Below are 15,249 nucleotides of genomic sequence, written 5' to 3'. Positions count from 1 at the left end.
GCTTCACAATTATTATTACCCGTTCACTTAATTAATCTTTATTAAAGCAGCCTGTTTTTATAGGTGCACTCCTACTTATAACCAACCACAATGATGGTTGTTTCCTACCAGTACTCAATGAATTAGCACCTGGGTGAGAGTGGCAAAGTGTTGATTTATGCCTTGCCAAAGGACGCTAGGCCATGGTGGGATTCGAAAATATGACCCTCTGATTACAAGGCGAGAGTCGGAACTGATACACCACTGCGCTTCCACAAGAATAAGGCAGTTTATATTATATAATGCCAACAGTAAATAACCGAGATAATTGATTTTGAAAAATTTAAGTCTTTCAATATTCAGAGGTTTTTAGTATTAACATAAAATACATGTACATGCACTTAAACAGAAAGGTTATATAATGAAAATAAAGTGTTTGGATATGGTTGATGTAGAAACATGGAATCTTTTTAACTTTATTCATGTCAGAAAACTACCCTTCTTTGTAACTTTTTTTTTCATTTCAGATAAACAGGAGCTGCAATTCGCTTTTCTTTGTAATGCAAATGGTTGCTAGAGCAGGAGTGTGAGTGGTAGTGAGAGTGACTGTTAGATGGTTGATTTGAATGAGAGTGTGTACAAGTGAATGGGCAGGGTTGTATGTGAGGGGTTTCTCAGTTTGTCTCACTGCTAATTGAAAAAGCTTTTTTTATGTGGTCAAAGAGGAAAGACTTCTATCATGTCCATTGCGTAATTGACAATGACCATGATACATACAATGTATACAGTACAGTGAGAGCTACATTGAGTGTATACATGAAACATAACAATAGGATGAAATGAACAATGACCAGGTGGTTTAGATTGAGATGGAATGCAGGGTAAAAGGTTACTGAAAATAGAATACAAATATGAAGTAACAAACATATCACAGAGTATCTGAGAATATTATGTTCTTCACATGTATGATCTGAAATTGATCATTTTTGTGATATCTCAGAAATTGTTGAAAGTGATGCTGTAATGTAGAATAAGGGTACAGAGATTACCTGTAATAATTCCTTCTTTCAAGATTCATAGGTATTAAAATGTCTTTTATAAACAAAATACACATCAAGAGAAAGCTGTGAAGCCTAAACAGGTATGGATGCTAAAATATTATGTTGTGATGCATACATTAGCCTTATCAACACATTTTTGAACCAGTTTAACTTGAAGCATTACAGCATGATCATACCATCTGATATGTACATGTATGTTTAATGATCAATGTTTGTACACATGTAGGTCCATACTCTTGATATTTGGAATTACGAGCCTCTATCATCAGCCTCTTCACGTCACCTAGTAGAAGCTTTATGCTCCCTACCTAACCTGACTAACCTGATACTGAGTGGAGTTTGTGACCAGGAGGAGTTGTATTCTCAATTGAATGAGAAGGCTTCAACCTTGAAGGTATGTCTGCCTTTACTTTATTCTCACATCATGTTTGGATAACTTGGAATAGTGAAAAAGTGTTTATCTAATTTTATTGTGTTAAATACATTAAAGAACATATTTCATGCTACTTAGAAATATTGATTGAGAGTGTTTATAAATAAAGGAGACTAGATGAGAGTTCTTTTTCAAATTTGGTTTTAATGCACAGGTATGCTGTAATCCACAAATTGTCATATCTTCAAGTGTTTGGTTATGATTGATGTTGAAACATGGAAACCTTTTTAACTTTATCCATATGTGATTCTTCCTAGTCATCTCTTATGATAATACACATGGAAGATATAAAGAGAAATATCAGCTTCAAAAAGGTGGGAGAGAAAGTAGATCATTGAATATCAGAGGTGCATGTGGTATGTGTATGAGAGTGATATTGACCATGATACATACAATGTATACAGTACAGTGAGAGCTACATTGAGTGTATACATGGAACATAATAATAGGATGAAATGAACAATGACCAGGTGGTTTAGATTGAGATGGTATGCAGGGTAAAAGGTTACTGAAAATATAATACAAATATGGAGTAACAAACATATCACAGAGTATCTGAGATTATCATGGTCTTCACATGTATGATCTTAAATTGATCATTTTTGTGATATCTCAGAAATTGTTGAGAGTGATGATGTAATGTAGAATAAGGGTACAGAGATTTCCTGTAATAATTCCTTCTTTCAAAATTCATAGGTATTAAAATGTGTTGTCTTAAACAAAATATACCTCAACAGAAAAGCTGTAAAGCCTTATCAGGTATGGATGCTAAAATGTTATGTTGTGATGCATACATGTATATTAGCCTTATCAACACATTTTTGAACCAGTTTAACTTGAAGGATTACAGCATGATCATACCATCTGATATGTACATGTATGTTTAATGATCAATGTTTGTACACATGTAGGTCCATTCTCTTCAGATTGTGAATTATAAGTCTCTATCATCAGCCTCTTCACATCACCTAGTAGAAGCTTTATGCTTCCTACCTAACCTGACTAACCTGATACTGAGAGGAGTTTGTGAAGAGGAGTTCTATTCTCATCTGAATGAGAAGGCTTCAACCTTGAAGGTATGTCTGCCTTTACTTTATTCTCACATCATGTTTGGAAAACTTGGAATAGTCAAAAAGTGTTTATCTAATTTTATTGTGTTAAATACATTAAAGAACATATTTTATGCTACTTAGATACATGTACAGTATATTGTTTGAGAGTGTTTACAAATGAAGGAGACTAGATGAGTAAATGTTTCAGAAATTTGGCTCTACATGTAATTGAGAAATTGTCAATTCATTATCTTCAGGTGTTTGGTTATGATGTCTAAACATGGAAACCTTTTTAACTTTATCCATATGTGATTCTTCCTAGTCTTCTCTTATGATAATACACATGGAAGATATAAAGAGAAATATCAGCTTCAAAAAGGTGGGAGAGAAAGTAGATCATTGAATATCAGAGGTGCATGTGGTATGTGTATGAGAGTGATATTGACCATGATACATACAATGTATACAGTACAGTGAGAGCTACATTGAGTGTATACATGGAACATAAAAATAGGATGAAATGAACAATGACCAGGTGGTTTAGATTGAGATGGTATGTAGGGTAAAATGTTACTGAAAATAGAAAACAAATATGAAGGAACAAACATATCATAGAGTATCTGAGATTATTATGGTCTTCACATGTATGATCTTAAATTGATCATTTTCATGATATCTCAGAAATTGTTGAAAGTGATGCTATAATGTTGAATAAGGGTACAGAGATACCGGTAACCTGTAATAATTCCTTCTTTCAAAATTCATAGGTATTAAAATGTCTTTTATAAACAAAATACACATCAACAGAAAAGCTGTGAAGCCTAAACAGGTATGGTTTCTAAAATGTTATGTTGTGATGCATATATTTATAGCCTTATCAACACATTTTTGAACCAGTTTAAACTTGAAGCATTACAGCATGATCATACCATCTGATATGTACATGTATGTTTAATGATCAATGTTTATACACATGTAGGTCCATACTCTTGAGATTTGGGATAATAAGCCTCTATCATCAGCCTCTTCACATCACCTAGTAGAAGCTTTATGCTCCCTACCTAACCTGACTAACCTGATACTGAGAGGAGTTTATGACCAGGAGGAGTTGTATTCTCAATTGAATGAGAAGGCTTCAACCTTGAAGGTATGTCTGCCTCTACTTTATTCTCACATCATGTTTGGAAAACTTGGAATAGTGAAAAAGTGTTTATCTAATTTTATTGTGTTAAATACATTAAAGAACATATTTCAAGCTACTTAGAAATATTGTTTGAGAGTGTTTATAAATAAAGGAGACTAGATGAGATTTCTTTTTCAAATTTGGTTCTAATGCACAGGTATGCTGTAATTGACAAATTTGTCATATCTTCAAGTGTTTGGTTATGATTGATGTAGAAACATGGAAACCTTTTTAACTTTATCCATATGTGATTCTTCCTAGTCATCTCTTATGATAATACACATGGAAGATATAAAGAGAAATATCAGCTTCAAAAAGGTGGGAGAGAAAGTAGATCATTGAATATCAGAGGTGCATGTGGTATGTGTATGAGAGTGATATTGACCATGATACATACAATGTATACAGTACAGTGAGAGCTACATTGAGTGTATACATGGAACATAACAATAGGATGAAATGAACAATGACCAGGTGGTTTAGATTGAGATGGTATGTAGGGTAGAAGGTTACTGAAAATAGAATACAAATATGAAGGAACAAACATATCATAGAGTATCTGAGATTATTATGGTCTTCACATGTATGATCTTAAATTGATCATTTTCATGATATCTCAGAAATTGTTGAAAGTGATGCTATAATGTTGAATAAGGGTACAGAGATACCGGTAACCTGTAATAATTCCTTCTTTCAAAATTCATAGGTATTAAAATGTCTTTTATAAACAAAATACACATCAACAGAAAGCTGTGAAGCCTAAACATGTATGGATGCTAAAATGTTATGTTGTGAAATACATCTATGAATACATTAGCCTTATCAACACATTTTTTAACCAGTTTAACTTGAAGCATTACAGCATGATAATACCATCTGATATGTACATGTATGTTTAATGATCAATGTTTGTACACATGTAGGTCCATACTCTTGATATTTGGAAAACCGAGCCTCTATCATCAGCCTCTTCACATCACCTAGTAGAAGCTTTATGCTTCCTACCTAACCTGACTAACCTGATACTGAGTAGAGTTTGGGACAAGGGGGAGTTCTGTTCTCATCTGAATGAGAAGGCTTCAACCTTGAAGGTATGTCTGCCTTTACTTTATTCTCACATCATGTTTGGAAAACTTGGAATAGTGAAAAAGTGTTTATCTAATTTTATTGTGTTAAATACATTAAAGAACATATTTCATGCTACTTAGAAATATTGTTTGAGAGTGTTTATAAATAAAGGAGACTAGATGAGATTTCTTTTTCAAATTTGGTTCTAATGCACAAGTATGCTGTAATTGACAAATTTGTAATATCTTCAAGTGTTTGGTTATGATTGATGTTGAAACATGGAAACCTTTTTAACTTTATCCATATTTGATTCTTCCTAGTCATCTCTTATGATAATACACATGGAAGATATAAAGAGAAATATCAGCTTCAAAAAGGTGGGAGAGAAAGTAGATCATTGAATATCAGAGGTGCATGTGGTATGTGTATGAGAGTGATATTGACCATGATACATACAATGTATACAGTACAGTGAGAGCTACATTGAGTGTATACATGGAACATAACAATAGGATGAAATGAACAATGACCAGGTGGTTTAGATTGAGATGGTATGCAGGGTAAAAGGTTACTGAAAATAGAATACAAATATGAAGTAACAAACATATCACAGAGTATCTGAGATTATTATGGTCTTCACATGTATGATCTTAAATTGATCATTTTTGTGATATCTCAGAAATTGTTGAAAGTGATGCTATAATGTTGAATAAGGGTACAGAGATTACCTGTAATAATTCTTTCTTTCAAAATTCATAGGTATTAAAATGTCTTTTATAAACAAAATACACATCAACAGAAAAGCTGTGAAGCCTAATCAGGTATGGATGCTAAAATGTTATGTTGTGATGCATATATTAGCCTTATCAACACATTTTTTAACCAGTTTAACTTGAAGGATTACAGCATGATCATACCATCTGATATGTACATGTATGTTTAATGATCAATGTTTGTACACATGTAGGTCCATACTCTTCAGATTGAGAGTTATAAGCCTCTATCATCAGCCTCTTCACATCACCTAGTAGAAGCTTTATGCTTCCTACCTAACCTGACTAACCTGATACTGAGAGGAGTTTGGGACAAGGAGGAGTTCTATTCTCATCTGAATGAGAAGGCTTCAACCTTGAAGGTATGTCTGCCTCTACTTTATACTCATAACATGTTTGGAAAACTTGGAATAGTCAAAAAGTGTTTATCTAATTTTATTGTGTTAAATACATTAAAGAACATATTTTATGCTACTTAGATACATGTACAGTATATTGTTTGAGAGTGTTTACAAATGAAGGAGACTAGATGAGTAAATGTTTCAGAAATTTGGCTCTACATGTAATTGAGAAATTGTCAATTCATTATCTTCAAGTGTTTGGTTATGATTGATGTCGAAACATGGAAACCTTTTTAACTTTATCCATATGTGATTCTTCCTAGTCATCTCTTATGATAATACACATGGAAGATATAAAGAGAAATATCAGCTTCAAAAAGGTGGGAGAGAAAGTAGATCATTGAATATCAGAGGTGCATGTGGTATGTGTATGAGAGTGATATTGACCATGATACATACAATGTATACAGTACAGTGAGAGCTACATTGAGTGTATACATGGAACATAACAATAGGATGAAATGAACAATGACCAGGTGGTTTAGATTGAGATGGTATGTAGGGTAAAAGGTTACTGAAAATAGAAAACAAATATGAAGGAACAAACATATCATAGAGTATCTGAGATTATTATGGTCTTCACATGTATGATCTTAAATTGATCATTTTCATGATATCTCAGAAATTGTTGAAAGTGATGCTATAATGTTGAATAAGGGTACAGAGATACCGGTAACCTGTAATAATTCCTTCTTTCAAAATTCATAGGTATTAAAATGTCTTTTATAAACAAAATACACATCAACATAAAAGCTGTGAAGCCTAAACAGGTATGGTTTCTAAAATGTTATGTTGTGATTCATATATTTATAGCCTTATCAACACATTTTTGAACCAGTTTAAACTTGAAGCATTACAGCATGATCATACCATCTGATATGTACATGTATGTTTAATGATCAATGTTTGTACACATGTAGGTCCATACTCTTGAGATTTGGGATGATGAGCCTCTATCATCAGCCTCTTCACGTCACCTAGTAGAAGCTTTATGCTTCCTACCTAACCTGACTAACCTGATACTGAGAGGAGTTTATGACCAGGAGGAGTTGTATTCTCAATTGAATGAGAAGGCTTCAACCTTGAAGGTATGTTTGCCTCTACTTTATTCTCACATCATGTTTGGAAAACTTGGAATAGTGAAAAAGTGTTTATCTAATTTTATTGTGTTAAATACATTAAAGAACATATTTCAAGCTACTTAGAAATATTGTTTGAGAGTGTTTATAAATAAAGGAGACTAGATGAGATTTCTTTTTCAAATTTGGTTCTAATGCACAGGTATGCTGTAATTGACAAATTTGTCATATCTTCAAGTGTTTGGTTATGATTGATGTCGAAACATGGAAACCTTTTTAACTTTATCCATATGTGATTCTTCCTAGTCATCTCTTATGATAATACACATGGAAGATATAAAGAGAAATATCAGCTTCAAAAAGGTGGGAGAGAAATTAGATCATTGAATATCAGAGGTGCATGTGGTATGTGTATGAGAGTGATATTGACCATGATACATACAATGTATACAGTACAGTGAGAGCTACATTGAGTGTATACATGGAACATAACAATAGGATGAAATGAACAATGACCAGGTAGTTTAGATTGAGATGGTATGCAGGGTAAAAGCTGGAATGGAAAATGGATATGAATATGAACATACTGTTTCCTTGCTGACTCACATATTGTAGAAGATAAATACCTGCCTTACAACTTGACATCAGTTTCAAATTAATGTTTTTCAATCAACAGTACATATATCTGTTGGCAAGACAAATATGTTTTTGTCCTGCTCAACCTATGTTTAGTGAGTTGGTGTCTGATGACATATATCTGTAGAATATACATTTCAATGGCTTTATAGTACTCATATTGAATAGATTTATATTAAAAATGAATAGTTGTAATGTTGTTTTTGATTTAAATCTTATGTGTGTAATGATATATGTTTGTGTGTTGAATACATGAGACTTTTCAACAATCTCATCCAGTGACCTAGCATCTTACTGACTTAATAACATTGAGTTCTTATACTATGTTACTGCATTGGTTATGGGTGTTTGTGTGTTTTGCTTGTTTGCTTTGTTTATTTTGCTTTATAGGATATAATGATTTATGAATGGTCATTCAATAAAGTTTGTTTGAAATAGAATAGTGGATATTGACAGGCTGCAAATTGGATTGAAGTGTTAGTACAGGATAGTTTACTACCCTGCTATTTGAATATCAATTTCAAATTTATTAATTCTGTTTGGTAACTACTAGGAGCAAAATTTGTAGGTCTAGCAAAGAAAAGGAAATTTACCCAGTATCAAATGCTGCAATGAACAGTCTGCAAAATTACATGTAGTGCTCGTCTCTGATGGTCATATTAAGGTTAACCATGATTAAATATTGTATTCTATATTAATTTAGTGCCCTAAATGAAACACAGTCCTACTTCCTGGATGTTATACACCTGCGACTTCAATTAATAATGCTGAATAGAAATTAGAATGAAATCCAATATTTTTTAGAGAAAGGAACTATTTGTAGAATTTTCAAAATTATGAACTTTGTAAAAGAAAAATATTCATGATTTTTCTACAAAGACAATCACTATACATGCACATGATCTGTTTTAATACATGGAGCTATTCATGTTGAACTAATGGTGCAATCCATTATGCTATACCAACCAGTAAACTCCAGAAAGTAATTTACATTCCATTTGTCTAGATGTTTACAATTATTGTGTACTTGACCTTCTAGTCAACCAAAGTCAGAAATAGTCAAATGAAGGGGAGCATGTACATGAATGTAATTAACATGATAACAAATGTGAATGGCTTGTACACATTTAAGGGAATCTCCCTGACACTTTTACATAGTGTATATAAACAATCGAGATGAAAAATAAAACTTAAGCAAGTAAGTGAGACTCTATCCTGTGGATAATGACATGTGAACTCAGAATTTTAAACATCTCTGTTAAATGTTAGGAATTACTGTGTAAATTTACTAAACATCTAGACGGCGTCATCTTGTTTACATGTATTTTCATATTAAAGATAAATTTGACATTTTATCAAATAAACCATCTAACCTTTTTTAGAGAACATTGTGAGTTCTTTTTACATTGCTTCAAGATATCAGGATTGTTTATTATTAATTGTTATTGCCCTCACTGACATCTAGGTGTCTAATTCAGATATTAATGCTTATTTTTTTACATAATTTAATCAAAGGGATATTCTTCTTAAAGTGCATTTTGGGTCATTAGTTATTTAATTAGTCTCAGAAAGGGAAACATTTATTTAAGAGACACATATCACAGTCAGTGGAAAAAGGATTGATGATGCAAAGTTTGTCTAACAATATAGAATGATAGATAAAAGATAGAGAGGAGGCATAATATATATTTTTTTGGAGACTATTAAATATTGAGAAAAAAAAAAGATGGAGGAGTAAGGATTGGAAAGAGTGGTGGAATTTTTAAATTACATGTATCCTGTTTGATGAAATGATGAGAACCGGGGGGGGGGGGGGGGGGTGGGGGTGGAGGGGGGACTTCCATTGGCAAGTGGATACCTCCCCCCTCTCCACTTGTGAATTTGCATCAAGCAAATTCCATGTAGAAGCATTGGTTTGTTTAATTTATTGAGAAACAGAAAGTTCAATTTTAATGTTGGAAACAATTTCAAAATGATTATAACTTGCAAAAGCTGAACATTTAATTCCATCAGAACTATGGAGTATTAAAGCAAGAAAATGATTGATACAGTAAAAACAATGTATCAAATAACATAGAAGGTAAATTCTTTTAATGATACAGGATGTGAAAATAGAAAAAATAGAAAAAATAGATAACATGTATATATTTATCAATTTCAAAATGATTATAACTTACAAAAGCTGATACATGTAATTCCATCAGAACAACGGAGTATTAAAGCAAGAAAAATATTAATACAGTAAAAACAATGTGTGTCAAATAACACAGAAGGTCAATTCTTTTAATGATAAAAGATCTGAATTGTAAGTGGCAAGTTCAATTCTTGAAAGTAGGTCGTAGGTTATACATGTACATGAAAATTGTATTTGTTTTCTACATGTACAATGTAAGCAAAGGTTAATTGTTGAAAACTCAAAATAATGCAAGGAAATATTGAAGTTCTTTGATATGGCTTTCCATGAATTTCAGATGGTCAATTTTTAGACAATAACAATCGAGAATTTAAGAGGATACATAACAGTATAGAAAGGACACAAAACACCAGATAATCATATTGAGTAATTTTATTGTGATAAACACTATATTCATGTTGCATTTTCTGTCTCTTCTCTTTCTCTCTCTCTCTCTCTCTCTCTCTCTATTTTCTTTTTGTCCTCAGATCTTCCTCCTGTTCTCTTCCTCATCACTATTTTCAAAATTTGCCTCGTTTAAATTTTCTTCTAGAGACGCAAGAGACGTCTTCTTTTGATGTGAAGTTGAGGAGATATCAAAAACTTTGTGCTCTGCACCCCTATGGAGCATGCTTTGCACTCTCTGTAAGTGTTGGCAACCTTCGCGTGCATTAATCATCCCCCTTTAAAAGTCCAAATCAGAATCCGCGCCTGATATGACCTATATAAAATTTATATAAAAGAAGAAAGGTATATTCTATGCATGATACAATTTTGAGCATTATGATAATGAGAATAAAGAAATGATTTGGTGAATTATTATTTCCAATGATGCTTCTATTCTTTCAGGGTTCTTTCCCTCAGATCAGCAAAGGAAATTTCATGTTCAATGGAAAGCCTCAGAAGGATCTTCAATCATTCTTACAAGCAGTCAGTGACAAGATAGGGTAGGTGAACTAATAAACTTATTAAGGTAAAGGTGACCTCTTCACTCAGACTGATACAACCTAGATATGATCAATGTATAAACAGTTCTTATACTGCTCATTAATTTGATCATTACAATGGGCCAACTCATTTATAAATGTATGACAAATAAAATAATATCCTAAACTGGTCATGAAATGGCTTTTGTAGTTATGCTCCAGGCATACGATAATTGTACCTAAACTGGTCATGTAAATGAAATAACTATTTACAGTACTAATTCATAATTATGAGAAACATAATGATTGTACTTAAACTGATCGCGTCGTGGTCTAGTGGTTCTGACTCTCGCCTTTCAAACAGGGTCGTGGGTTCGAATCCTAGCCATGGCGTGTTTTCCTTCAGCAAGAAATTTATCCACACTGTGCTGCACTCGACCCAGGTGAGGTAAATGGGTACTGGCAGGAAGAAATTCATCAAAAAGCTGTGTGCATCACAATCGGTAGACTAGCTTAGCTGGGGTAATATAGGAGTGCCTTGAGCACCTAGCAAGGTGGATACATGCGTTATACAAATCCTATGTTATTTTTATTTTATCATGAATCTGCTTCATCCAATAGTAATTAATTTATATAAGGTATACAATATGTACTTGAAAAGGTCTTGAACAGCTTTTTTACAATACTAAATTCATTTGAGGAATGCAATAGTTGTACCTAAATTGTTCATAAAACAGCTTTTTAAGATACTAGTTTAAATGTACAAGGAATACAATAGTTGTATTTAAATTGGTCATAAAACAGCTTTTTGTGCAATACTAATTTATATGTATTAGTCAGGGGCCTTATAGGCCCATAATTTGTAGTTTTGGGGACAGAGTTTACAAAAGCACCAAACTTTCCCTATGTCACTATTACGTCAATAGCTTCATTTTTTCCCCATAACATGGTGTTGAAAATTGCATCTTCATGCAAAGATATGCTAATTTATGTAAATTACCAGTAATTTATGCATGAAGCCATATGCCAATAGAAATTAATTAATAAAAGTTAATAAAAAGATACCAAACTATAGAAAAGTCTCTATCAGGTCAATAGCTTTAATGTTTCCCACAGAACAAATTGAAAATTTTGTCTTCATGCAAAAGTATGTTAATTTATGTAAATTAGCAGTTAATTTATGCATGAATAGTAAAAATTAGTAAAAAGGAATAAAAAGAAACCAAACTTAAAGAAAATCTCTTTCAGATCGATAGCTTTAATTTTCCCTATCAAACGTGCTATTGAAAATCCCGTCTTCATGCAAAATATGCTAATTTATGTAAATTAGCAATTATTTAAAAACATGCTATTTTGCTAATTATTTCTGCTAATGGAAATAATTCTGTATAAATAATAAGTGCTGCTTATTGAAGCAAATTTGATGCAAATTTATCTTAAGAGAAACAGAACCCTCTTTGAACGGGTGTCCATTTTAAATCCTGTCCCCCATTCTCACTCCCTACACACTGGCGTAAATCCAGTCGGAGCAAGGGGGGGTGAGCAATATATTGACAGGAAAATTCAAAACTTTGGAGACACCCCATGTATACGGAGATATATAGCCATGTACTATCTGTCAGTTAAAGTCTGATTTTCTCAATAGCTATAAAGTATATATGGATCACAGTTAAGCAAATTTTCAGTCGTTTGGGAAACAAAATGGTGTCCAAAAATCTCTTTCAAGTTGTGTAATAATCACATCATGGGCAATGTATTCAGACTGATTCTGCCCGATTATGGCCTGATTCAGATGGATTAGAGGAGTTCCCCCAAATAGAGAAGAATGGGTCCGGAATATGTCCAGATTCAGCGCAGAATCGCCAAGAATTGACCAAATCAATTTTGGTCATCCCCCAAAAAGCAGAATGCCAACACGAATAGTGGCAAGAATCGACCCAAGCATGTCCAAAATCCACCCAAAATAATATGACCCGATATCTCTGATTACAGCCAAACGATGGCCTGAATGTGGACCCGAATCAAAACAAATGCGCCGAGCTCGGACGGTTCGGGACAGTTGTGCCCAGAATGATACAAATAGGTCCGAAACTACCCAGAAAACTCCAAATGCCTCCCCTAATCAAACCGAATGTCGCCCGATTACATCCCAAATGTGGCCCGAATGTGACCACAACAAATTTCATTCGGGCCACATTATATATATTCTGGAGGGTATTCGGCTGGTTTTGAACATTTCAAAATGAGCTGAATTTCTCAGCGAATGTTCCCGAATTTTCTCGCATTTACGAAGGCAATACAGAATATTCCTGAAACCACCCGAATACGTGTATATGGATGGATTCGCAGCTGATTCGGTTCCGTTCTAACCCTAGCTTTAGGCAAGGGTTACACCAAAACCAAATTCTCCCGAACAAATTCGGACCACTTCTGCCCAAAATGGACTGGATTCGGTACTTATTCGTCTCCGATACGGGGAGCTCCTGGAATCAATTCGGAAGGATCCGGGACTATTCTGTTCTCCCTCCCCATATACAAGAACACTCGTGGAGAGATTCTGCTTGTCTTGAAATGTTCAAAACCAGCCGAATATCCTCCAAAATTTGGCCACGACAAATTTTATTCGAGCCACATTCGGGATGTATTCGGATAATGGAATTCGGTTGAATTTGGGGAGGCATTTGGACAATTATTTTGGGAAGTCAATAGCTCCGATTCGGGACCTGTTCCAGACCGATTCGACTCTGATTCGGTCTGAAATTGATTGGGAGAATTCGGTTTTGGTGTTACCCTAGTTTTAGTGATAGAGATCAATTCATAAGCCAATTAAGAAATATCACTAAATTATTCAGGTCACCGTCAACCTAGGGACGACAGAAAAAGAAGGATCAGGGGGGCGTTTCATGAAAGGACTTGTCGGACGTTTCATCCGACAAGTCCCATTTTATCCGACAGTTACCATAGTAACAGTACCTCTCAGCCAATCAACATCAGAGAAAGATGTCAGATCTGACAACTTGTCGGATGAAAATGTTGATGAAACACTCCCCAGGTCTCTTTGCTCAAATCTGAAAAATGTACATAGTTGTCAGAGGGGCAGACATGGACAGCTTTTTCTGACATGAGAACCATCCATATACCCTACTCTTTCTGACAGGGGAACACTCTACTTGGGAAAGAAATCTGACCTCTTGAATTGCTTTGAAAAAAAAGATGAAATACTGGTTTAACTTTTCCATATGATTTGGGTTTTTTAATTGTGAAAGGGGTATACACAGGATTTATAATTTGCATAAATTTGCATTTTAAACATGATACCCTCCTCTGGTCGCATGGAAAGTCACCATAATGAATGAATTGTGTAACAGTGCCTCATATATAGTGTTGTGCTCGTCCCTCTGTTTAAAACCTCAAAATATGATAGTTGATGTGTTTAACACATATTTGCAGAAATTTTGCATAAATTTGCATTAATTAACATTGAAAATTGATTCCTTTTCGGGAACTGTACAGAAATCAATCTAGATTTGATGCCCCATCATAATAAATCCCAAATACCCCCCCCCCCCAAAAAAAAAAAAAGAAATAGGCTTCTAGAAAAGTTTAGGTCTGTACTATACATATACAGTAATTTACGGTGAATAGTGTGATTTTGCATAAGTTGGCATAAATTAGCACTATGAAATTGAACTCCAGTCATTGATCCTATCAAGAATTAATGCTTTTGGTACCAGTGACACACGTGGAAAAGTAATTGTGATTTTGACAATTCTATATGTGGAGATATGATAAAATATGTGTTTTTACATATAATTTGCATAAATTAACCTTAAGAATTGATTCATACTCACCAATTTTATAAAAGTTGACCTGCAGTTGAATATTTAGCAAAAGAAGACCCAAATGCACAAAAATTGTGCATTTGAAAATTATTTTTAGTGAGATATGGTGAATTATGAGTTTTTTGCATAAAATTTGCATAAATTAGCATTTTAAAATAGGGTGCCCCTCACCGATTTCGAGGCACACTATCTAGAATTAATGCTTTTGATACCAGGGACCCACATGCAAAAAATGGTGCTTTTGTAAATTCTGTCCCCAAAATTTTGCTAAGGCCCCTGACTATATATGGAATACAGTAATTGTACCTAAATTGGTTGTGAAACTGCTTCGTACAATACTATACAAATTATACAATGATGGTCAAAGATTTGGCTTAAACTAGTCACATCGAAGGAACATCAATCGGACCCTTCCCCTGAGGGCCATCGGCCTAAAGGCCCCCTCACACTGAATTGCCTGAAATATGCCTTGCGATGGCTGGGGGAAGGCATTCTTAAAATCGTCTTCAATGGTAACTGATAGTATAATCATATTTACCCTTCGTGTTTGGGTTCGTACACCTTCTGAACTAACAGCTGCAATTATTCAAATTCGCGCAGAAATTTTGAACATGTTTGAAATTCCCTGACGAATTAAGAAATC

At 33.8% G+C, this 15,249-nt stretch overlaps 1 protein-coding gene across 3 annotated transcripts in view; it reads left to right on the top strand.

Annotated features, from left to right (window-relative positions):
* Positions 1-14,333, top strand: part of LOC135158025 (uncharacterized) — a 28,122-nt gene extending 13,789 nt beyond the window's left edge. Inside the window, exons 3-9 of one of the 3 annotated variants that reach the window (XM_064115266.1) lie at positions 1,267-1,434; positions 2,385-2,549; positions 3,505-3,672; positions 4,632-4,799; positions 5,744-5,911; positions 6,871-7,038; positions 10,688-14,333. In XM_064115266.1, the coding sequence (XP_063971336.1) occupies positions 1,267-1,434; positions 2,385-2,549; positions 3,505-3,672; positions 4,632-4,799; positions 5,744-5,911; positions 6,871-7,038; positions 10,688-10,789 (1,107 nt within the window). In that variant the 3' untranslated portion in view covers positions 10,790-14,333. The remainder of the gene's footprint in view (positions 1-1,266; positions 1,435-2,384; positions 2,550-3,504; positions 3,673-4,631; positions 4,800-5,743; positions 5,912-6,870; positions 7,039-10,687) is intronic. The other 2 variants (XM_064115267.1, XM_064115268.1) reach the window with 2 other exon arrangements.
* The last annotated feature ends 916 nt before the right edge of the window (positions 14,334-15,249 follow it).

Source organism: Lytechinus pictus, unplaced genomic scaffold (genome assembly GCF_037042905.1).
Source record: "Lytechinus pictus isolate F3 Inbred unplaced genomic scaffold, Lp3.0 scaffold_26, whole genome shotgun sequence".
Classification (NCBI taxonomy): domain Eukaryota; kingdom Metazoa; phylum Echinodermata; class Echinoidea; order Temnopleuroida; family Toxopneustidae; genus Lytechinus; species Lytechinus pictus.
This window is presented reverse-complemented; position numbering and strand designations above follow the sequence as displayed.